This window comes from Bos taurus, chromosome 2 (genome assembly GCF_002263795.3).
Source record: "Bos taurus isolate L1 Dominette 01449 registration number 42190680 breed Hereford chromosome 2, ARS-UCD2.0, whole genome shotgun sequence".
NCBI lineage: Eukaryota > Metazoa > Chordata > Mammalia > Artiodactyla > Bovidae > Bos > Bos taurus.
In genome coordinates, this window is record NC_037329.1 from 34,118,249 (window position 1) to 34,144,440 (window position 26,192).

The window sequence follows — 26,192 nt, forward strand, 5'->3', positions numbered from 1 at the left end:
ATGAGTTGAAAAGAAATAGCAAACCCTATATACACAAAAGGAAATTGATGCAAATAGACATAATGTAGGTAGAGATTAAAGACACCTTCTTTTGCACCCCTTATTCAGAATGATAGAGGTAAAACATTTGTTTCCTCTGTCAGGTTTGAATATCTCAAAAGCTTTAAAAAAGGGTGGACATTTAAAAGGGGATTGGCCCAGCGAATCTCCTCCCTCTAGAATCCAGAATTTCTGCAAGTGGCATTGATTTTTTTCTTTAATGATGTTTTCTTTTAATATGAACCTTTATACATACGGTTCAATTTTTCTAAAGGCTAGTTTCTGTTTAAATTTATTCATTAAGATGTTTGACTTCTTTAATTCTACTTTTCTCTTAAAACAGGTTTCTGCTGCAGAAAATAATGGAAATGAAGCAGGGGTAAGAGAGCTACTGAAAAGGATTGTGCAGAAAGAAAACTGGTTTTCTACATTTCTGACTATTCTGAGGCAGACGGGAAACGATGCGCTTGCCCGGGAGTTCACAGGCACCGATTGCTGTGAAGGCAGTACAGGTATTGCTCATTCTGCAAAGGACAGCTTTGTGTGTTTTGCCTAGTGATTGAGAGTTTAATGAAGCCTATAGATACGGTGCCCAAAGAAAAGGATGTTTAGAATCTGAATTTCAGATCTGTTTTCTTCTCCTTAAAAATGAAGAAATTGCTGCCTGGGAAAAGATGAACCTCCCAAAGACCATAACACTCAACAAGCTGGGCTAGAATATTGGCCACTGACTCCTCATCCAACATGTTTTCCATTTTCCATCTTATTTTGAAAACAAAGGGATTGTCTGAGGTTTTTATCAAGATCATTTTAACATTGCTTAGACAAATAAATTGGAAGAAAATATTTTAGTGGTTATTACAATTATGCTGCAAAGTCTTCAGGACATTTATATAATACTTTGAGGAATTTATTAAACATTTGATAAAAAGTCTATAATTGCTAATGTATCACAATATTATTTTCTTTGAGTTTTTCAAAGTGTTCAATTATAATAATACAAATAGCATAGCTCTTTCACATATGTTATTTGTAAATATAGTATTAACTGCCACCTTATTTTTCTTTACAGAGTATGTATCCTATGTTTTAAAGAAGTAACAAATGAAAGACAAATTAAAATTTAATTGGCAATGAATGGTTACCAATATATAGTTGTTATAATTTATATACAATTATATATAATTTAAATGGAGTGTAATCATTTCAAGCTTACTTTACTTCTTTTATTCAGTCAGGCATTCAATCAACGTGTAACGAGTACCAACAATATACCAGATACTGTTCCAGGTGCTGGGGATATGGACTTAAATGAGACATACGCAGTCCCTGTTTCCATAAATCATACTTTATAATGGAATAAGAAACAGTTTTCTAAGTTACTTATACAAAAGATGTGGCACCCCACTCCAGTACTCTTGCCTGGAAAATCCCACGGATGGAGGAACCTGGTAGGCTGCAGTCCATGGGGTCGCTAAGAGTCGGACACGACTGAGCGACTTTGCTTTCACTTTTCACTTTCATGCACTGGAGAAGGAAATGGCAACCCACTCCAGTGTTCTTGCCTGGAGAATCCCAGGGACGGGGGAGCCTGGTGGCTGCCGTCTATGGGGTCACACAGAGTCGGACACAACTGAAGTGACTTAGCATAGCATAGCATATACAAAAGAAAAAACCAAATCATTAGACCAAAGAGTATATTATGATTTTATGTTGTATTATTTATGAAGTAGCTTAATTTTGCTCAGTAGTTAGAAATACACACGATATATATGAACATATATATCGTGTGTATATATATATGTATAGTGTGTATATATATATAATAGTGTTTACATATTTATGTGTATATATAGACAAATATTTTTACTATGTGATATTAAAAAGCCCTAAAGAATTACAAAATTGATGTTAATAAACTTGTGTGTAAGTGAACCATGGGAAGTAGAGTGCCTTCCATGTTTGTGGAAGGTCTTTTTGTTTCACCCCAAAACAAATGCTGTGTGGTGTCATAAGTTGAAATGGCCACAAAGTGAAAAGCTCAAGAGGCTCCCCCTTGTCTCTGAAATCATTTAGGGATTTGAGGGGATTCATTCAGCCAAAGATGGTCAATCCAGTTTTCAAAAGCCAGGAGTAATTCCATGATTTGTCCACTAGCAGTTTCCTCGGTTCCTGCTGTCATTTTTTTCTCTTTCCACGGCAAAGTTTAATTGTATAAGGAAAATGCCCTCTCAATAGGAAGCATCTTGATTTTGCTTTAGTACTCTGGAGGGAGCTAAATGATACTACTAGCTTGCAATATCAAGATTATAGTTGTTTGGGGTTTTTTGCATTTATTTATTATGGCTCAGCTGTTATTTCTATAGCATAACTCTAATGCCAATCTGCTACTTCTAAAGGAACTTCAGGTCAAATTTACAAACAATGATGGGGCCAAGTGTCTCCCTTATCCCTCCAGGATGAGCCAGACTCCAGTGCAGATCACACCTTATGATGAGTTCCCTTTCAAGACCACATGGGACCATTTCCATCCACGACGACATTCTAGACTTGAACTCTGAAATGGCTACAGTCTTGATTTTTTTGTTTCCTGGGAAATTTTGGTCTCCATATATCAAGGGATATTTGAAAGAGCAGCCTTGTAGATCACAAAAGACCTTGTTACATCCATCCTCTAAAGTAGAGGGTAACTACCCATCTTACAGCTGTGTACTAGTTTAGGAAAAAGGCTAGAAGATTGGCTCAAAAGTATCTTCCAACTCTCGTGACACAGACAATATGTCTGGCTGCATTGCTTTCTTTTTTTGTGGGGGTGGTTGTTGGGGCAGAGCAACAAGTTATATACAACATATTTCTTTCTAAGATATTTTGGTGCCTTTTTAGAAGTCTAATTCGATTTTTCAAATTCTAATTCTTTGAACAATAGCAATCCTAGGTGAAGAATACATGTGTAATAGCTGTGTAATAACGCACCTATCACATACATCTACCTAATATTCACAAAACCTCCTCTTTACTTTCCTTATTATATGCCATGACTGTGACTGTCTTTAAGTGTCTATTTCAGAATGGCTTAGGCACTAGTTTATCCAAATTCCTCCTGCCTGTGGACTTACATTGGCTGGCAAAGGTCAAGCACTTTATAAAAAGAATAAAGACCCTTCTGAAAAGAAAAAAAAAAACATGGCACTAATTAATTGTCTTTCATTCTTTTCACCCTCCCTGGTGTCCTGACAGGATCCTCTTAAATTTGGGGCTTTCCTTCTTTCAACCAAAGTGGATGATGATAGATGTTGCCCTAGATATGTGGGCTCTTAAAAGGCAGGGAGCAGGGTTAGGGTTTCCGAGCCTCTTTTAAGTTTTTAAATTAATTAATTTATTTTTGGCTGCCCTGGGTCTTTGTTGCTGTGCCTGGACTTTCTCTAGTTGCGTATAGTGGGGGCTTCTCATTGCAGTGGCTTCTTTTGTTGCAGAGCGCGGGCTCCAGGGCTCCTGGGCTCAGTAGTTGCAGTATGCAGGCTTGATTGCCCAGAAGCACATGGAATCTTCCTGGCTCTTGCTCAGTCGCTATGTGTCTGACTCTTTCTGACCTCATGGACTGTAGCTTGCCAGGCTCCTCTTTCCATTGGGTTTTCCAGGCAAGAATACTGGAGTGAGCTGCCAGTTCCTTCTCCAGGGGATCTTTCTGACCCAGAGATCAAATCCATGTCCCCTGCATTAGCAGGCGGGTTCTTAACCACTTAACCAGGGAAGTCCTCTATGCTTCTTTCAAAAGTTGGATAGAGGTTACAATCTCCATCTGGGATTCAGTATTCTTACATTCTCACTACCCCTACCAGCAGTCAGGGTACTCCTGACAAACTCATTCCAAACAAGTAGGGCTCACTTCTCCTGTCCTCAGAAAATCCAATCAGGGGTTCAGGAATTTAAATATTGTTTGCTGATCTGTACATCTTATTAGGAGAGTCTAATCATTTTTTAGCCAGTCTTGATGCCCAGAACAAAGTTAGCTGTGATTATTCACGTGGTAGGAGCTGCTGTGGGCAGAATTGTGCCCTCCTCAACCCATGAATTCAGAGGTTGAAGCCCCAACCACCTCTGTGACTGTACCTGGAGGTGTGTCTTTAGGAGGTAATCAAGGTTAAATGAGATCATCAGAGCAGGCCCCAGTCTGGTGGGCCCAAGGCCTTAGAAGAAGAAGAAAAATGAGGTCTCTGTCCATGTGAGGACACCGTGAAGAGGTCACACTCAGCAATCTCAGAAATAAACTCTCATCAGAGACCAAATGCTGGCACATTGACCATAGACTTCAAATTTCTAGAAATATGATAAAATACTTTTTTTTTACTTTAGCCACTCGGTCTACGGTGCTTTGTCAAGCTGGCCTGCACCGATTAATACAGGAGACTGGGCTCTGGAGCCTGACACTTACTGAATCCTGGCTCCTTCATGTCTCTGGATGTGTGACTTTCACCAGGTACCTGCCCATTCTATGCCTCAAATTACTCCTCTGTGAAATGGGGATAATAATATTACTTATCATCGGGATTATTTTTAGGATTAAATGATTTAACATTAGTAAAGCACAAAATAAATTGCCTATTATTATTATAAACCCCAAATATGCATAATATATACCTATGAATATTATCAAATCATCTTGTCTAAAGACAAACTCCAAAGTCAGAACAGTTGTCTTCAGGAAATTCTCCATACACAGCATGTATTTTCTCCTTATTCTTTAAGATAGGTTAATCAAAAATGATACTTTAGGAAATTTTCTTTATAGCATCAGTCTCTGACAGATTGTACTTCAGAAGGGCAAAACTCTTGTTTTTCTTCGTAACCCACAAAAGGATTTAAGAAAACACTCAGTGCTTGTCGGTTGAAGGGAAAAAAGGCCAGATGAAAGAAATAGAGGGAAAGAGAAAAGAATGATCAGAATATTTTATTAAATTTCTAAAAAATCTCCAGAAATTCAAAATACATGAATGTAGGCTGACATTAAAGCATATGTACATCTCATGTAGAATGCACAGCGAGAGAAAAAAATGGCAAGATCACAAGTTAAAGAAAAACTACCACCAAATTTGCATTTTCACTAATGCAGTCTTATGTGTGACTTTGTATCACTGAAATAAGTGGCTTACTTCCTAAAGGTGATGGTCAGATAGGAAATCATCACACTTACGATTAGCATAATACTTAATATTATCTTGGCTTTTTAGATAAAATTTAGTCATCACAAAAGAATTACTCACTGTGTTCATATTAAAAATAAAAATACTGTGTCAGAATGTAAAAACTGTTCCAAACCTTTCAAAATGTCAAACCACTGAAGTGTATTTAGGCATATCTCTACTAGAGACCCCACTTGGTTTTCAAAATAAAAATAGCAGCTCTTTATATTGTATAAAACCTTGCACTTCATTGCAATCTGCATTCTGTTTAGAATTTCAAAGTATGTAAGTATATTCAGGTTAATCTCTATTAGGAACCCCTATTTGTTTTCAAAACACCAATGACAGCTATGTATACTGTATAAAAGCTTGCATGGCACTATTGCTTACTTTCTGATACTTTTGTTCACAGAGTCTGAGAATTTATCACAAGAAGATGGTCTCGAAGTCAAAGAGCCACTCCTTTTAGCCACGGATCAGCCAAATCTGGAGGTCTTGGACATAGAGAACAGTTCATTGGAATCGTCTTTTGCAGATTCTTCTATAGTTTCAGGTACTTGGCGCACACACATACTTTACTGCACTAATTAACTACTTTCAGAAAAATCAATTGTTGCATTGATAACATTAGGATCTATTAAACAGAGGGAGGAAATTTGGGCTTTGGGGTTTTGTATTTGTATTCAGATAATATTTCTGGAGGATATTAAATGAAAATTATTGCTCTTTGTGGCTAAAAATCTTTTAAAGCTAATGCAATATTAATATGTTATAAATATGAACACACTCAGTTCTAATTTTATTTTATAAACATGTCCATGGTTCTTGTCATATGATAAGTATCATAAGTGCATCCCATGATTTTCAAAGTACTTTCAAATACATGAATTAGTTTGACTCATCCAAAGTTCCGAGAATTAAATGAAGGTATTACCTTTTCCCTTTTTTACAGATTAGGGTGTCACAGAAAGGTTAGGCCGGACTGTAGAAACCAAAACCAAGGTTGTAGAAAGGAAGATGAATGGGTGCTAAACAGGAGTTTGCTTGAATTTCAGTAACTAATTGGTGTGGGTACTAGATACCACCATATCCACCTCTTTTGATATGAAACAGGCTTGGAAGAATGAAACAAATTTAACCATTTCCCCTCCCTAGTTTTCTCATAATAGGAGAAGCCTTCTCTCCTTCCCCTCTGCCACCCCAAATGGCCATGTTCATTTTTCACTAGAAATAGTTGCTGGAAGTCTGTGGTGTACTAGTAAATGCTTACCAAGTGGCCCTATAGGGAAAAGAAAAAGCCTTGATGTTTAGGATATGCCATCTTCATGGTGTAAATACTTTTACCAGGGCTATTTTCAAGCGTCCACATAATGTCACTGAACACTGAGTTGGGAATAGATGTGCAGTGCATTATTTGCCATTTATTACATGGAGACGATAGACTTAAATAGCCTCAGCTTCACTGATGATTGTAAAATCTACAAAAATGATTAGAAAATGAAGAGTTTTATGTATTCATTACCTTTGTTTTAATATAATTTAGTTAGTAAGTCCATATCATTTAATTTGTAAAGATGCTTGTGCTTAACATTAATAAAATTCCACAAAATTCCAGAAAATTTAACAGTTGTTCCTGTGGGCCCGTATAAGCTGACTCTATCACACTACCGCAAAATACACTGTTTTCACCTCAGAAAAAGTAATATAGCTGCGTTGTAGGAAATTTGGAAAACAGAAAACAAAGGAAAAAACCACTCCCCCTTTCCCAATAAAATACATTACTCTTCATATTTGGGTATTTGTTCTTCTCATTTTTTTACATACCTGGATGTCTATATACAATGGCATTTCTCCTGTATTTATTAAATATTCTTCTACAGCACGATTTTTAACAATTGAATAACAATTCCATCTGTTGGATGCTTTTTAGTTAATTAACCACCTTTTGAATATTTAGGATGTTTCCAAATTTCTACATCATGAGTAATGCTGCACTAAGTCTTTTTGTATTTATATCTCAGTTTAATTCTTTTTAAATTTATGTTTTATTTTTTAAAATTTACTGTATTGAAGTATAATTGATTTACAGTGTTGTCTCAGTATCTGCTTACAGCAAAGTAATTCAGTTATATATATATATATTCTTTTTCATATTCTTTCCCTATGGTTTGTTTATTACAGGGTAGTGACTATATTTCTTTATGCTGTACAGTGGGGCCTTGTTCATCCATTCTCTATGTAATAATTTGTGTCTGCTAACCCCAAGCTCTCAATTCATCTGTCTCCCCACCCAGTTTAATTCTTAAAGACATACTACCTAATTGAAATTTCTGATTTCAAATGATTTCTACAGTTTCAAGGCACTTGATATTTAATGCCATATTTTACTCCAGGAAATTGTACCAAACAATATAGGGGAATACTTACTGTCCTGAAGGCTCTTGTACATGAGTGGGCAATGCTGTTTTTAAACTTAACCAATTTGCTATGTTACTACCTGAATTTGAGTTTTTAATTTCCAATGAAAAACGTATTTACCAGTTCATTCTTTTTGTTGTTGTTGCTTATTGCCTATTTTTCTTTTAGGGCATTTATATTCTTCTTGCTGGTTTAGGTGAATTAGCTAAATATATAGGGTAACAATCCTTTGTCATAAATAGTACCAAGGTCTTTTATAGCTTGCCTGCAATTTAGCCTTGTTTATTTAAGATGTTGGGTTTTTTTAGTGGGATATTCTGAAGCATTAATGTGCTTATTAGTCACCTGGAGGAGGGGTCTTATTGAAATGCAGACATTGATTCATAGGTTCTGTGAGGAGCCTGAGATTCTGTCCTATTCACTTGTTCCCAGGTGATGCTGCTACAGCTGGTCTTGGACCACAATTTAATGTACAGAATAGCAAACCTGAATTCTAGAGAATCTTTTTTTTTTTTTTTTCATTTCAGCAGCTGTGCTTTCTTTCAGAAATCATGGTTGTATAGGAATGCCAAAATTACTACCTGAATGTGGATTTTTCATGTTTTAATAAACTTCCTTGTTAGGCTACCTGACATCTCTGTGGGTTACTGGCTATTTTCTAAATTCACACTAGAAAGAATTAAACCCAGGACTGAGGCTGATAGTCGATCTTCATCTCAAATGAAGGGTTTTCATCAAACTTGCCAGCCTAATGCATCTTGTCAGCCTGCAGTATCTGTGGAACATTCAGAGTCTCAGCAAGGACAAAATTAAATGCAAAACTTTTTTTTTCTTTAATCTGTTTTCTGGGACTTCCCTGATGATCCAGTGGTTAGGACTCCAAGAGTCCACTTCAGCAGGGCTTGAGTTCAATCCCTAGTCAGGGAACAAGGATTCCACAGCCATGCATGGTGCAGCCTTAAAAAAAAAAAAAAAATCTGTTTTCTTACTATTTAATATAAAACATAAATTTGCATCATGTGAAAAAATCTGGATTTTACAATAATGGTCTTGAGGGACAGGAAAGGGTTTGTTTTCCTTCTTGGGGTCCCCTCCCTCCCTTTCTTTCACTTCTTCCTTTTAACAAATCTTTATTAAACTCCTATTGTGTGCCAGGCATGCACTGTTCAGTTCAGCATGTAAATATTGTGATGGAACAAAATAGAAGAGGCTTCTGCCCCAGTGGAGCTTTCCATGATGGGCATGTCAGCCAAGCAGTAGTCACTCTGTCACTGCACAAAGTGCTGTGGAAGAAAAGTACAGGCTGTCAAGACGTGTGCTAGTCTGAGGACATGTACAACAAACCGTACCATAATCTGAGGACTCCATCCTGTTCAAGACTTCAACAGCTACTAGGCTGTGAGGTTCTTGTGCTGTCTGAACTTCTCGTGTGGACTTGCGAACAGGTTCATCCAATCCATTCTGGCAACCGATCTACGAAAGTGTAATGCTTTTTGCTTCAGGCCTTGACACTGCTCCTGGTAGATGTAGATCCTCCCAGTTATTTGCTTCTTTTGTTGTTGTTCTTCAGAACTAAGAATTACTGATGTAAATGACTTTTACATTAAGAATCATTACCCCCAAAGAAGTTATTGGAATTCTTTTGACAGAAGTTTTTGTTGCAAGATTAACTGTAGAAGGATTTTGCCTACATTGTTATTCTTTGGCAAACTTAACAATCAGGATAAATATGAAAGTATTCAATATTGAAAATATTCAATAATACTAATTTACATAATTTTGTGCATCTTACTGATATTGATAATGTATAATCTTTAGCTTGAATTTCAGTACATCAGGTTAAGATTCCAAGTACAGTTACCAAGGTAGCATTGAAAGAAACTTATTACTTAAGCCACACACATTCTATAAATATGAGATTTCATATGCAAAAAGAAAAAATGTGGCTTGAATTATTTCTAATTTTAAATTAGACTTCTCTAAGTTTTATGTCCAAATCAATTTCTAAAGTTTTTTTTTTCAGTGCCCAATAGTCTTTGTGGATACAAATGATAAATATTTATAGTTTTCAGGCAAAGATTCTTTATATATTGTTTTTAACCTTTTGTACTCCTTAACACTCCTGTCAGGTAAGACTAACTAGCGTTAGTAACAGTGGCCCACCGTGAAACTAATTTTAATCACAGCTCTCCTTCAACCTGGGGGTGATAGATCAGAATTCCCGAGTGGGCAGTCCTGGACAGTCAGTTTTGTTATGCCTCCGCATCAGGGGTTGGCATTTCTTCTTCCTTTCTCCTTTCAACTGCTTCCCTTTAAAAAGTGGTTAAGAATTAAGATAGACCCACACTAATGCAATAATCTGTTTTTTCCCACACTAATACAATAATTTCTAAAGGATATTTGAATAGTTTTCAGACTATTCATAGAATTTCATGCTGGATGTAATAGTTCTGCTTTCTTTAGTCACTGGTCATTTTCTAACAAGAAACTATTGGGAAACTTTGATGTTTCTCTGGATCACATGTCCCTAGAAAATATCAGAGGGACACAAAGCCCACATTCATTTTCTTCGATTAAAAATAATTTAACTATAGAAAATATACAGTTACCTGGTATATGTTAAGTTTATAGGCTTATGGTAAAATTGCTTATGCAATCATTTTTAATTTCTACTGTTAACTTTGTTAAAACAAATAAGTGGTTATTTTACTTATTTAAAAGTTGACTTTTTTAATACACTATTTTATAAATTAGTGCCCTGTAATTAGATAAAAACAAAGCAAATGAGATTTAAAACTAAATAATAAAATTTATTGTGTTTGGGATGAACTTACATTTACGCAGAGTTCCGCAGATAATCCCCCAAACTTCTTTTACCATTCTTCGCTAGATTTCCCTGTTACTAAACTAGAAAATGCAAATTCCACAGATTGGACAGCAGAGGGCGCTTTGACATTTATAAAGAGAGTAGAATGTCACTGTTCCCGGGTGGACGATTATAATGTAACAGGATGAGTGTGCCATGTGTGAATACACAGTGCGCATGACTGTGAGTGCATGTGTATATTTTGATTTATATATTCGTTCACGTGAAGATTTTAAAATTCCACCCCAGCTAATGAGCTTACCAACCTGCTTGTTTTCAGACTTTAATACCTTCTTTTTCATATTCCCCCATATGTTCCACTCCTTAGGTTTATCCGGTGACATTATGCTTTGGAATATATTGTGGATATATTTTGCATAGATCATGTTCTGTAGGAGGGGTTTAAAAATTGACCTTTATGAAACAGCCTCCTTCTTTCTGGCCCAATCTGTTAGAGCATTCTTTTTGTTGTTGTTTTGTTTTGCCTTTTTATAGACCAAAGTCCAATCTCAGACTTGGTCTATAGTAATCTCTGTAAAAATGCCACAAAATTTATCCTTGCACTTGCAGACCAGAATAATGTTCTTTAGTACTAACCTCTAGAAATTTCGAGATTTTTAGAATCTCTAGAAATACGTACCACATAGCACTTGAGAGCTTAGTGGGAAAGATAATTGATACAGCAGTCTTCAGTAATACTGTGAGAGATCACCCATACTATTATGGGATTGCTCTGAATTTAGATAGCTCTCCTTTACATCTCTATCACTTCTAAATTTAGTTATATTAATTATTGGGAACTAGAAATACTAGTACAGAAATCCAAGAGGCAAATATTATTTTGACTTGAGAAAGAGAGAAAGAGTTTGTTACAACTGCTGTTTTGTGTTTGTTAAAAGAAAATCTAGGATTGTATTTTGTTTGAAACCCACCGAGAGACATCTAGGTTAGTTATACGACCCCCAATTGCATAATAATTCTAGGAGGATTACTGTTCATATCTCAGGAGTGAGAATATCAGTATTTTGATGGGGAAAAAACCTCTCTGCTGTGCAGCTAAAATGAGTTGGATTTATTTTCATGATTTTTATATGGCTACAAGCTTAAAGTTTTTTCAGCAGAGTTTCAACAAATGTGATTTTAATTTGAGCATTAGACGTTATCTTCTCTATTTGAATAGGACTAGAAGCTGAGAATAAGTTCTGGCCAAGTGCTGGGGTACTGTCCTCACCCTCAGAGAGTTTATAATCCAGTTCAAGAAAACAAGTTTTGTGCCCCTAAACACAGACAGTAATCTGTCTCTAGGAAAAGAGAATACATTAGAGAAGCCTGGGAAGACTTACCACAGAGGAGGATTGGAAGGCAGTTCATCTGCACTTTGAAGGTCCTGTGTTGGGTTTGTAAACAGAAGTGGCAGCCGACACTTTCCGTTGTATGGATAGCATAAGCAAAAGTGCAGGTATAAAGAAGGTTCAAAATGTGCTTTAGGGGGTATTCATAATGGAGGAGGTTATACATAATCTCTCTATCTTCTACTCAATTTTGCTAGAAACCTAAGGCTGCTAAAAAATAAAGTTTATAAAAATTTATGCAGGTATAATTAACACATGGGCAGAGGAGTCCAGTGGGTAATACAGTCCATGGGGTCGCAGACAGTTGGCCACGACCGAGTGGCTGAGCATGCTCCCACATATTAAACAGAGGAAAATCCAGTTGTATTAATAATAAACATAGCAAAATACTGTGAAAAATGTGGGTAGGAAAACAGTTGGATTCCAGAGGAGCATTTATGAAGGAGCCGGTGGGAGGTAAGATTTCTAGGATCAATGAAAGTTAGCAGGTTTCTTTTACTATGATTTTTACAAAGACTTGTCCTGAGGCAAAAAACAAAAAAACCCTCTTACATGTTTATCATTTAGACAATTATGGACTATTAGCCCAAACCATGTGTGATGATTTCAGATGGTGTTTGTAGGAGAGTGTTTCATTACAGAGATTTATCCATCAGGATGCTGGAACGGGTTCCTTCTGGCTTGCAGGAGCCCAGCGTGTAAATCTCTTCCCAGCTCCACTGGGTGACATCATGCTGGTAGCTTGAAATCAGTCATGGTGGGGAATATGAACACCGTCAATGTTGGCAAGCACTTTTATTTTATTTTTGAACTAGATCTTTGTCTTATTAAATTAGATCAAATAGAACTTACAAATCAAGCCGTCAAGTCAATGTGGCAAACACTTTTAAATTGTCACTTTCTTTTTTCCTCCCCAAAAGCTACTACTGAATATTTACCAGGATTTGCCTTTTTTTATCGTTTTAAAGAATTTATTTTTTGATGTGGACCATCTTTAAAGTCTTTATTGAATTTTTTACAATATTGCTTATGTTTTATGTTTTTGGTTTTTTTGGCCACGAGGTAGGTGGAATCTTAGCTCCCCAACCAGGGATCAAACCCTCACCCTCTGCATTAGAAGGCAACATCTTAACCACTGGACCTCCAGGAAAGTCCCTACCAGGATACCTTTAAATGCACCTCTCTCCATACTTTCCTCAGATCCACATAACTTGAATAGCTTTTCCTGAAGGGTACCTACCAACCAAAGAGGTTTCCACTTCCCATCTATCTTGCATGTATTCCTACACTCTGCATTGCCAAGACTTACTTCCCATGTGGTCATCATGCTTATCACTCATAACGGACTCTGCTCTCAGACTTTTTACCTGTTACTGACAAGCAGTGAATGAATGGGTCACTCTAGTGGGTATGACTATCCCTACAACCCTGTACTTGAATTACTGTCTTTCTCTTTAAGACTCAAGTCCAAAGGCTAAAGGGCATAGATGACACAATTTAAGCCAACATCAATATACACAATTCTAATTTAATTCTGGCTGAAACACTTCAGCAGAGTGAATTCTATAAACAGGAGCAGAGGCGCTCGGTGGATAGCCATGTGGGCCTGTGGCTCTAGGAGATTTTTTTTTTTTTTTTTTCCTTTGGGGAACTCATTTCCTAGAAGCTTGGATCCAGGAGAGAATATGCAAGGTGGGTGGAGGTGGCTTCTCTCCATTCTGCGGGAACACATGTTCCCTGGCACAGAGAGCAGAATCTGACAGACCAAAATGTAAGCGTGTGTGTGTGCGCGCGCACACGCACACACAAATCCATATACATAGAGCTGAAAATAAAAGTCATCTATCTCCTTTCAGAAAAGATAGTTATTTCAAAAGAAAAGGAGATTGGTATTATTAGTAGTATGACAGTAAGCACACTTGTAAAGAGCCTGAGTCCTGCGTGAGCGCACATACGTACACATGTGTTTGAAGCTTGGGATGGTCTTTGCTGTTCCAGACTTTGGGGATTATGCAACTAGAGAGAAGGAGGGGATAGTTGAAGAAGTAAAGCTAATGTGCGTCGAGAGGTCAGAACTAGAATAGATACACCATTACCTGGCAAGTGAAATCAGACTATTTGCATACTTTATAAACACTACCTCTCAGGAGAACCATTGGTTTTGCTGGTGCCCTTTCTCAGTAGCGCTGAGGCTCTGGCCCCATCCCTAATGTGATGCAAAAACCACGTTCCAGCAAAGAGAAGGAAAGGCTGAGGCAAGGGGTAAGACAGGAAGAATCTTCTATGAAATTATAAATGCATCTTAAGCTGAAATTAGGAGGAACACCACCTGGTAGGGATGGAAGTAAGCACCAATTGGTGTTTTACCTAATGAAGCTCAGTTCTTAGGCTGAATAAACAATATATTTATCAACTCATTGTTAATATAGCATTTTTCCAGCAGAGGGCAAACTTTACATTGAAATAGATCTGAAAAGGCCTTCAAGGAGGAGGGTTTTTTTCATTTGAAATTTAAAAAAAAAAAGAATTTTTTTTTGGCTTCCAAATGGTTTAAAAATATTTTAAAGTATTTAAAGTTCCATAGGATATTAAATATATAATTTCTCAGATTCAGGTTAGTATTTCTGTCTTATTAGTAAACTATTCAAGATGTGATTGTAAAATGAGGCAGTTTTTTTTTTTTCTCCCATGTTTTATAGACTGGTCTTAGACACTATTATTATAGGAAAAGCTGTTCTTTATCGTGTTGTTTACAAAATTATTATCAAAAATCCTGTCTTTTAACAGAATAAATATTGTTTTTCTTCATTCCAGCAGTTTTATAGGAATAACTGCTTTTCTTTAAACAGAAATTACCAGCATATTCTAATCCATTTCATACCTACCTTTGATATTTTTCCTAAAGGAAATGACACCTATCTAAAAGTTAATTAAGCTTGTTATGTAATCTAACTCTAATATTCAAAGCTCATGTAAACAGCCACTCCATGAGAATTTAAGATTTCTTTCTCTTAAAGATTTATTTATTTGATCTAAGAGAATCATTCTCATAATAAAAGAGAAAGTAGAAATTGCTGTCTATATTTTTAAAAGGTAAAAAGGATAAGTCACTTGTTAGCAGTGGCTGAGCTCAGATCTGGAGACTAATTTGTTTGACTCCACAGCACATTTTCATGGGAATGCCCAGTCTCCAATTGACTATTTATCTGAGCTATTTTAAAATCATAGACACATGACTTTAGTCATTAGGACATAAATCCAGATTGATACTGTGAAAAGTACAAAGAATGACTCATGATAATCCTATATAATCAACTGCAGGAACTCTTGGTTTATAAATTCAATAGGTTGGTTTGATTTTTTCATCATATAACACTTTTTTGATCTGACTTTTTGGTGTGCATGTGTGTGTGTGTCATGATTTTTTTAGGTAAATGCATGAAGAAAATCTCTGGAGAAAGCATTCTCAATGTTATCAAGAAACAAAATATTTTCTTTAATTATTAGGGTTATTTCCTTTAGTACTTTTGTTTCTATGAAAGAAAAAATATATCAAATGCATAAGAAATTGCGGCTGAGGAAACAAAATTATTTTTGTGTTGAAAAACTGGAGATTTATATAGCCTTAAAATGACAAAGATATATACCTCTCTGTGTTCACTTTCATTTTAATAATGATGTCTAGCAGAATTACCACAATTCATTTTATCCAAGAAGGATAGAAATGTTCCTCTTTTATTTGTGTGCAGAGAATATTTAGAACTTAGTATAGATGTTTAATCAACTGTACTCCTATATAAAATTTAAAAAAAAAAGACAATATGGATGTTTAAAAGTAAAGTAAATGAAAATTTGTGGATGAAATCAGAAATGTTAGTTAGCAAAATAAAATAATCTCTAACTTTTTTCCCTGGCAAGATAAGCTACTTCAAGATTGTTAGAAAAACTGACATTATAATGCAAATGTTTGTATGCTTAAAAAAAAATCATTCCAGTTAACTCTATGGATATAGTATTGTTCACTTGTTTACAAAGCTTTTAACAGATCATCAGCATGCTTAGCATTGGGCAAAAAAACGCTGAATGAAATATTAGACTTGGATTCAGAAAATGGGATTCCCAGCTCTGTTCCATTCTAGCTGTGTGATATGGATATATCATTTACCCTCTCTGAGACTTGGTTTCTCACCTATGAAACTGAGGTGATAATAGGTATCTACCACAGAGGATGCTGAGAGCTTAAAATATCATTTACATCTGTGTAAGCACTGAGCTCAGTGTCCTCTGACACATTGTGGATTTGTTACTAAACCAAAATAATCCAGATAATAAACTTAATTAATAATATCCTATTTTGGTAGTATTTTTCTTTAATAGTCATATATTATTCATGCACGCTGCATTAAGCAGCTCTCTCAAACCTTATATATGCTAGAAGAAAGCTTAGGGAAAATCCTGACTTTACAAATACATGGAGTATGTTTAAGATAATGATTTAACTACTAGTGATTAGAAAATGAAATGAAAATCAAGTATAATTTTCATCTGGATTATATTCAGTGAAAAACTTAAAGATACAGTGTTTCATTTCAGATAATCAGTCAGTTCAGTTATTTGTTAGTATTTTTCAGTGTTTTTGGCATTGTCTTCAGTTCTCTATACAACATTTAAAACAAGTAAAATGCGTGTCAAAATTCACTTTTTTTGCCTTAAAAATCTTGATTTATCTTTCTAGATCTAGAATTATCCTTGCAATGACATTTTCCCCACCTCATTTTACACCTTGCCTTTTCCTTACAACTCATATTCTCTTTCATCAGTACATCTGCCCAAAACGCTCTTCTACTTGACAGTTCTATCCCACACTCGCCTCTGAGCTCCTAACAAGGCATACCTCTGGGAATTGCAAAGTGCCATATTTAAAATCTCTCAGTGAGATATACAGGTTTTCCCGTGTGATCATAAGGGATTCCTCAAATCTGAGTTTCAGAGCTAATCTATGACAACTGATAAGCACAGTATTTTCACATGAGTATATTTGTGTTGTGCTAATATACTTAAACAGTATGCAAGTCCATTGAGGATTTTTTTTTTATAAATTTCTTATCTGCTTTCTTTTAACTTTTAAGAAAGCTATCTCATATATTTAATTTGTATTGGCTGTAATTCCATTACGTTTCCCAAGCTAAGTAGGCTTATCCAAGCTGGAAGGGAGATGTCACAGCCACATTTCACAGATGCTCAATGGAATAGTAGTCTGCAATAAAAAGGAACAAATTACTGATATAAATAACAACGTGAATGCATCTTGAAGGTCTTATTCTAAATTAATGAAGCCAAGCATAAAGGCTACATATTACCTCAATTCATCAGTATGACATTCTGAAAAAGACAAAACTCTAGGGACAGAAACCAAATCAGTGATTGTTAGGGGACAGCAGGAGGGAAGAGACAATGAAGGGGTTTGAGGACAAATTTTGAGGTTAAGCTCATCCAACTTATCCACCTAAAAAGAGTGATTTTTACAGTATGGAAATTATACTTCAACACACCAGACTTAAAAAAATAAATAACCTGTTAAAGAAAAAGCAGATACTGTAGGTTTAAGGAGTTATATATTGTCCATGTTTAGACGTGTTTTATTGATAACATACTGTGTCTCTTTATCACCTGTTTCTAATTCCAGTTTAAGTATGTTGACATTCAGACTAGTTTTACTTAGCTTCATGGTATGTACATGCTCAGTCTTGTCTGACTCTTTGCGATGCTATGGACTGCAGCCCGCCAGGCTCCTCTGTGCATGGGATTCTCCGGGCAAGAATACTGGAGTGGGTTGCCATGCCTTCCACCAGGGGATCTTCCTGACCTGCATGAGGGGATCAAACCTGTATCTCTTGTGTCTCCTGCATTTGCAGGCAGGTTCTTTACCACAAGCACCACCTGGGAAGCCCTTACTTAGAGTAATCTTACTTTAATATAATTTATTTAGTGCATGTGAGAACTCTAGCATAAAATAACAATCTCACAAGTATACATATTATGAAATATTAATTTTAAAGATGGTTTATTGTTTATTACTTATTTATTCATTTTAGCCCACACTGCCTGGCTTGATAGCTCCCTGACCAGGGGTTGAATCCCAGGCCCTGGCAGTGAAAGTGCGGAGTCCTACCCACTGGGCCACCAGGGAATTCCCCAAATATTTTTAAATGACACTCTTGCCTTACTAGTCCACCAACTCCTTGAATTTGATTTCATTTTTCAATCACCAATAAGTATATGCAAAGAACTTGTTGTACCTAACATTACTACATGGTTGTCAAATACTGTGAAGTAAATTGTGCTGGCTCCATTTTATTTTTTATTTTATTGAAGTATAGTTGATGTGCAATATTTATGTAGGTTACATGTGTGCACGTGTGCTAAGTTGCTTCAGTCGTGTCTGCCTCTTTGCAACCCTTGGTCTGTAGCCCACCAGGCTCCTCTGCTCATGGGGATTCTCCAAGCAATAAAACTGGAGTGGGTTGTCATGCCCTCCTCTAGGGGATCTTCCTGACTCAAGGATCAAACCCACGTCTCCTGCATTGGTAGGCAGTTTCTTTACCACTATGGCCACCAACCTTATATAGGTTACAGGTGTGCACAATTTTTAAAGGTTTTACTCCATTTATAGCTATTATAAAATATTGGCTATATTTCTTGTGTTCTACAATATATTCTTGTAGCTTATTTTATATATAATAGCTTGTACCTCTACTAGCCCAATTTTAAACAAGGGGAAGGAAGTTAGGCTCATAGCATTGCCAACAGCAAATTTCACAAGTCTTTTAATTCCAAAACCAACATCTGTAACCATCTTTCATTTATTTTTAACCAGTTTAGCAATAGTTCTGATCCTTGCGGATGGGATTGCATAAATCCTTGGAAATGAACTGTAAGAAGGGAAGCCTTCCGTTGTGGGAAGGAAGGTTTTTCAAAAGGAATTGATGCTGAGTATTGAAAAGAACAAAAGAAAAAAATCAGGATTAATAAATGAAATGTGCCCTTGCCACTTCCATTAACTGTCATTCTTGATGGAAGCTTAGTTTAATTATAAGAAAGAAAAAAATAATTTCCAACTTCATGTAAGCTTCTAGTGCCCCTGCAATGTCAGGCTTGCCTGATAGTCTGAGTGAATTCTTTGTGAGATTTTAGTTATGTGTATCACTGAGTTGCTGTTTTCATAACTTATCGGTAGAACCATGTTCTTCATTAATTCATTAATTGTTCTATAACATTAATTCTCTACCATTTTACATGCAGATGACTCAACGGTTTCTACATAGTACTTATGTTTAAGTAATAATATCAGGTTCAGATATTTTTTTGGACAAAATTTACACAAAGGGGGACAACAAAAGTTGTAACTCCTTACAAATTTGCATGAGCCCTCATATTGGATGTACGGTACTTTAAGTAGGTAAATACATGTATTTGATTCAGTCCCCGACAGCTGCTCATTCATAGTGGAGTTTTCAAACATTGCTTGCCAGAAACTCTTACCTTTTATTCGTGATTGTCTGGATGTACCTTCTCCACTTGCATTGAACTGTATGTACTGTGTGCTGTAGAGGTGTGCAGTTAAAATACGTTTATTCTCAGAAATATTTTTAAAATATTTTAAAATGTTTTCCTTTGCAGAATCAGACACAAGTTTGGCAGAAGGAAGTGTCAGCTGCTTAGATGAAAGTCTTGGACATAACAGCAACATGGGCAGTGATTCAGGCACCATGGGAAGTGATTCAGGTACTGCCTAACTGTTGTGTAAACCTTAAAAAGTGTGAAATAAGACACCATATAGTGGAACGCATGGGGGCTGTTCATACCCTCCCTAATGTATTTATGCAATTAAAGCAATTCTTTTCTACAGTTGAAATAGTTTTGGAACTTTGCCATTCACTTTCTTGAAAAGTACAACTTACAAGTCTTAGACTCAAGGTCTCTAATTTTGATCCAGTACATAGCTTTTTGGTCTGGCATATGCCACATTCCATAGAACCATGTAATCTGTTTTATTTATGTGATCTGTTTCAATTAATTTGACTGCTTTTAAATTATATACTCAATTTTATACATTTGTTTCCAACCCCTACATTTTAAAAAATTAAAATACATTATAAATAAAAGTAATATAAATGAGATGAGTATGACTATAGTTAATGGCATTTAATGAGTCCCTCTTAAGCTTTATAATATACATATATAGTTAAAAGAATTTCAATATTTATAAACATCCCTTTAGTTGAGTTTGCAAAATATTTTCATCACTAAATGAGAAATTTACTAGATATTTCCCAAATTATTCTTTGTATCAGTTTAATATCCCACCCGCTTCCCAGGTAGTGCAGAGGTAAAGAGTCCATCTGCCAAGCAAGAGAAGTAGGTTCAATCCCTGAGTCAGGAATATCTCCTGGAGAAGGAAATGGCAACCTACTCCTGTATCCTTGCCTGGAAAATCCCATGGACAGGGAGCCCGTAAGGCTTACAGTCCATAGAGTCACAAAGATTTGGACACAGTTTAGCAACTGAGCACACACACACACAGTAAATAAGAGGGCCGTTTCCCAATCTCCACACTTTAGCAAGACTTCCTGTTGTCAGACTCCCTAACTTTGGTCAGTCTGATCCATTTCTTATCTCTTCTTTCTGTCCTTTGAATGTACATTTCCATTATTACTACTGAGGTGAAATTTCACATTGAGAATGGGTGATGGGCCCTTGCATGTCTTTCTAATATCTGTGTGTTTGAAATATTTTATAATTAAAATGAACAAATTAGTGCAAACAAAAATCAGTGTTTTGCAATATGGTCAGCAAAGAAGCAGCAGCAAAATGGCAAATTAAGAAACTATTCTTCATTTGTTCTGTGACTGAGTTATAGAAAATACTTAGAAAATATTATGTACTTCAGATTACCCTGCATTGTCTGAAGGATTATAGAAATTTACATCTACAATAGGCCTAAAAGGGCAAAACAGTTTACATAAAGATAGCCATCTGCCCTAAAGCTTTCCCAAGGGAAACTACCACCTCTTTTATTTAAATGCTCTTGTCTCTTAATAACCCCCAAATAACTTAGAACAAGTTGATTTGAGGAAACTCAGTTCACCAAATGTCAGTCATAACTTTAATGTTAATTAAAAAGGGTTAATTAATTTTCTGTTCAATTTAGTCAGTGTTAATATTAAGTTCTTGGCATGTGCATATTTCTGTGGCTTTTATTTGTTTTTCTGTGCTTGTTATACAACTGTTAAATTTAATAATTAACATTTTTATTAAATGGTATTGATACTAGAACTCAAAATACACTCTAGCTAATATTTAACATCTTTATGATTGCTTTAAGCTTCTGGACCTTCTCCTAATTTTTGTTTGCCTGAGTAAGGGCTTTTCAACAATATTCATTCATTTAATTACTATCTAATAGATATCCTCTGTGTGCAGGGCATTTTGTCTGTTTAGCACTGTTAGCAAATGCAACTATTTACTGATTTTCAGTCTTCAATATGGCATGAAAGGCGTGATAAATCTGAATGCAACCTACTTTTAAAAAGCAAATACATTTCCAAAGGCAAATACATTTGAAGACAAACACATTTTTAAAGGGCAACTCATTGAAGTTCTGGATGATTAGTGCTTAGGAATAAAGACTAGTGGGTATAAGATTGCATAGTGGATAGCAAAATTCTGAAATCATAAAATTATGAAATTCCTTTCTTTCATGTGCATGCTATAAGTTGACATACAAATCAGTTTAATATAGATTTATGTAAACTGCAAATTGTTAAACATGCACTGACTCACTGAAAGCATTGCAGTGTTTGGGATTGTGTTTAATTTCTGAAGTTGACATCAAAGGGACCCTATTCCACATGCCCTTTGTCCACGTTTAGAGGTTACATTATGAGGCATAAGAATCATGGATGTGACATTATATTCTTTCATAGTATTATTATGCCATAGTAAAGCATAATTAGTGGTACTTTTGACGTTTAAATATTTTAATTATACTGTGAGAGGCTTTTTTGTTTTTCTGTTCCTCAGTCTCAGAGGGATATACTGCTTCTTGCAAAGTGGCAATGTTTTTGGCAATGCACATTGGCCTGATATGTAGAAAGTGTTTCCTTACTATTTTGAGGTAATATCTATTAATATTTGTCCAGCTGGAATGGTATATTTTTCTGAGGTTACGTACTATAGGTAAAGGAATACTTTGTCATTTTCAAACACATGCAGTGACAGACCTTTTCTCTCCAAGAATAACTCAGCTGTCAAAAATCAATGTGAGAATGAAATTTGCCACATGGTGCCGTTTCAATAGAATGTTATTATTTAAGCCTTATTTGATTTCATTTTTTGACCATTTGTATGGTATAGTATAATTTTAAGGTCTTTGATAAATACTTGTTGTAGAGGATGGGCACAATATTATTCAAAGCCTGTGCATATTTTAAATACCATTTTCGTTATTGCATTTAATTAATTTTGCTTTTTCAAAGAGAGCCAAAAAGAAGTAAACAACAAACAAACAAAACCCAAACATTTTTTTTTTTTTTTATAAAGGAAATTGGCTCCTGGCTCCCTGACACCAGCCCAATTCTCTCCTTCTGGTGATAGAGAAGAGAAAATTCTCTTTTCATTGCGTATGTGGATATATTCTTTCATTCCTGTGTCAGAGGATGTGATAAGGCAAGAATCAGGCTGAATATTTAGCACTCACCCAGCTCTTTTTCTTTGGATGCTATCCTCACAATGAATCCAACTCTGATTTTTTCCATATTCACTCTGTGCCTCTCTTTTAAACTTGAGGCTACCAATCAAGTTTCCTAGAATTGACTCAAAAAAATATGGATGATATTGAGCTATCTGGGCTTCCCGGGTGGAGCTAGTGGTAAAGAACCCCCTCTGCCAGTGCAGAAGACACAAGAGACATGGTTTAAATCCCTTGGTCAGGAAGATCATCTGGAGTAGGAAGTGACAACCCACTCCAGTATTTTTGCCTAGAAAATTCCATGGACAGAGGAGCCTGGCGGTCTATAGTCCATGGGGTCGCAGAGTCAGACACAACTGAGCACAGCACAATGATATTCTGAAGTCAACTTGAATCTTATGTAAATATAATAGAGGATGGGTTATTATAATTGCTATAGAGTTCAAAGACAAGCATGGAAAGAAAACTTGTCAATGTGTGTTTTTAAAAGCTGGTGATCTTGAATGAGTTCTTCCTGACAATCCTAATAAATGAATCAGCAGATGAGCCAATGATAACGTAAATGTATTGCATATATGTTTACTCATCCATACAGAAGGCAAATTTCCTGCCAGGTTAGTAGATGACTCTGACTAAGTGGTATTTGGTGTGAATTTTCCTACCTGTTCAGATAGTGCTATCACAGCAAGTTAAAACCCGGTTAAACAGAATCATCCAGTTGCTGAAATGGAACAATCAGCAACTTTTTTTGAAGTTAATGGGATTCTGTTAGTTTAATTTTATTGCATTCATTGATAAGAGACAGAATGCTTACTTCATGTGTAATGAAATACTGATAAGTGCTGTCATTTCACTTTTTTTTCTTCTGATTACATAAAGCAAAAGATGGGCTTTTAAATTGATACAATATTTATTTTACTGCATTCCACATGATAAGTTATACATTTTTAGATCTTTCCCCCTGACTAAAGAGTTGGACACGACTGAGCGACTGAACTGAACTGAACTGAATATAAATAAACTCGGTCACTTCTAAAAAATGTATATTTAAACCAAGACATATTATAATGATTTTATTCTAATGTTTATAAAATTAATGTATGTTAGCATGTATTTTTCAGTATTTTAAATGTAGAGATCTACTCTAGCTGAAAATATTTTTAATGTATTGTGCTTTGAGTTTCAGGAAAACATGAATATGTGGAGACATACCTATAAGAAAGTGATAAAAATCACATTCAAAGCTAAATAGAAAAATTAGTCACAATCCAGTTATGAACCAACAAAATTGTTTTTCATCTTTCACTGCACATTTAGAGATTGAAGGCTAGCATGGAAAAGGCTAGCACCTTTTCCCTAAATACAGCTTCTATTTAATCTGGTTGCCTTAAATGGAAAAAATTGGATTGGGGGAACCATTTTTAGGTATTTGAGACAGATGATCTACAGACAGAAGATAGATAGATAGATAGATAGATATGCTTTTTGGTGTTTGGTTTGTCAGGTAAAGTTTTTCACATGAAGGAAAGCAGCATCAGCTTTAATATTTCTTCGCAATAAAAAGTGAGGGGGAATATAGAAAAAGGAGTCCTACTTTCCCTGTCCCTCTTGATTTGTTGGTGAAAGAGAACTGGGTGTGGTAGAATGGTTCCACAAAGAAATGGCAAGTCTGAGGCATTAAGAATCATCAACTGCCAAGCCTGCACCACAGTCATTTCCACTTGGCTTTGCCCACTCTCTGAAAAGACTTCTCTGTGTTGCCACCTCCTAATCCTCCATCCTATTAATCCCTTCCCTCTCCATTCCCATGCCTTAGGCCACTTCCAGAGTCCTTGGGCTGTGTCCTGCAAACACAGAGAGCTGACACCCATTTGGTACAGAAAACAGAAAATGGATTGGTTTGGACCCCATATGAAAGGAGATTTAAGCTGCAAGGGGCCCATGTTCCATTTCAGGCTTCCTCAGTTCAGTTCAGTTCAGTTGCTCAGTCATGTCTGACTCTTTGCGACCCCATGAATCGCAGCACGCCAGGCCTCCCTGTCCATCACCAACTCCCGGAGTTCACTCAAACTCATGTCCATCGAGTCGGCGATGCCATCCAGCCATCTCATCCTCTGTCGTCCCCTTTTCCTCCTGCCCCCAATCCCTCCCAGCATCAGAGTCTTTTCCAGCCTTAGTTATTTTGTTGTCTGTTTCCTTCATTTTCTTCCTTGTAACCTCCTTCAGATGATGAGAATGTGGCTCAAAGAGCATCCCCCGAGCCAGAGCTGAATCTCAGGCCTTACCAGCTGGAAGTGGCCCAGCCTGCCCTGGAGGGGAAGAACATCATTATATGCCTCCCTACGGGGAGTGGGAAAACCAGAGTGGCCGTTTACATTGCCAAGGATCACTTGGACAAGAAAAAAGCATCTGAACATGGAAAAGTTATGGTTCTCGTCAATAAGGTATTCAGACAGTACATAAATAAAACATGCTTTATTTTCATATTATTTTTTTCTGAAGCATTTGTATAGTGATGTTTGTAACAATGGATCACACAGATTTAACTAGGAAAAATGTCAAAATGAGCAATTTATTTTAAATCTTTGTTTTTTCAATTCTCTCTAATATCTAAATTATTAGCCATTAAAGTAGATTTTTTTTCCTATTAAACCAGAACATTAAATCAAAAATCTGTAACCAATGTATTGTTGTTCAGTTGCTCAGTCATGTCTGATTCTTTGCGACCCCATGGACTGCAGGACGCCAGGCATCCCTGTTCATCACCAACTTCCGGAGCTGGCTCAAACTCTTGTCCATTGAGTTGATGATGCCATCTCGTCCTCTATCATCCCCTCCTCCTCCTCCTCCTGCTTTCTATCTTTCCCAGCATCAAGATCTTTTCCAATGAGGCAGCTCTTTGCATCAAGTGGCCAAAGTATTCGAGCTTCAGCTTCAACAGTAGTCCTTCCAATGAATATTCGGTGTTGATTTCTTTTAGGATTGACTGGTTTGATCTCCTTGCTGTCCAAGGGACTCTCAAGAGTCTTCTCTAACACCACAATTCAAAAGTATCAGTTCCTTGGCATTCAGCCGTTTTTATTGTCCAGCTCTCACATCTGTACATGACTACTGGAAAAACCGTAACTTTGACTATACAGACCTTTGTAGGCAGAGTAATGTCTCTGTTTTTAATAATGTCTCTAATTTATACTGATGTATAAAGAATATGTTTACCCAGATTTTCTTTATGGTGAACTAGTACTGACTTATCATTGCATATGGACATAAATGACCTCAAAATATGACTGGACTCTAGGCTTAAACACTGTGTTCTAGAGTCTCTTTAGCCACCATGCATGAGTGTGTGCGTGCTAAGTCACTTCAGTCGTGTTGAACCTGTGTCTCTTGTGTCTTCTGCATTGGCAGCGGGTTTTTACCACTAGCATCACCTGGGCTGCCACCTGGGAAGCCCTTTTTAACCACTGACCCTCAGTCAAAAGTGGCAAGTGCTCTTTGAATATATATAATTTGAAAATGAAGAGAAAATTAAGTGAATATTTGACTAATTTATATCAAGTTTAATAGAGAAATAATTTTCAAATAGT

At 36.2% G+C, this 26,192-nt stretch overlaps 1 protein-coding gene across 1 annotated transcript in view; it reads left to right on the plus strand.

The window, feature by feature from the left end:
- Nucleotides 1-26,192, plus strand: part of IFIH1 (interferon induced with helicase C domain 1) — a 55,674-nt gene that overhangs the window by 6,833 nt on the left and 22,649 nt on the right. Inside the window, exons 2-5 of the mRNA XM_010802053.3 lie at nt 383-551; nt 5,632-5,772; nt 19,536-19,640; nt 24,832-25,049. Of these exons, the coding sequence (XP_010800355.1) occupies nt 383-551; nt 5,632-5,772; nt 19,536-19,640; nt 24,832-25,049 (633 nt within the window). The remainder of the gene's footprint in view (nt 1-382; nt 552-5,631; nt 5,773-19,535; nt 19,641-24,831; nt 25,050-26,192) is intronic.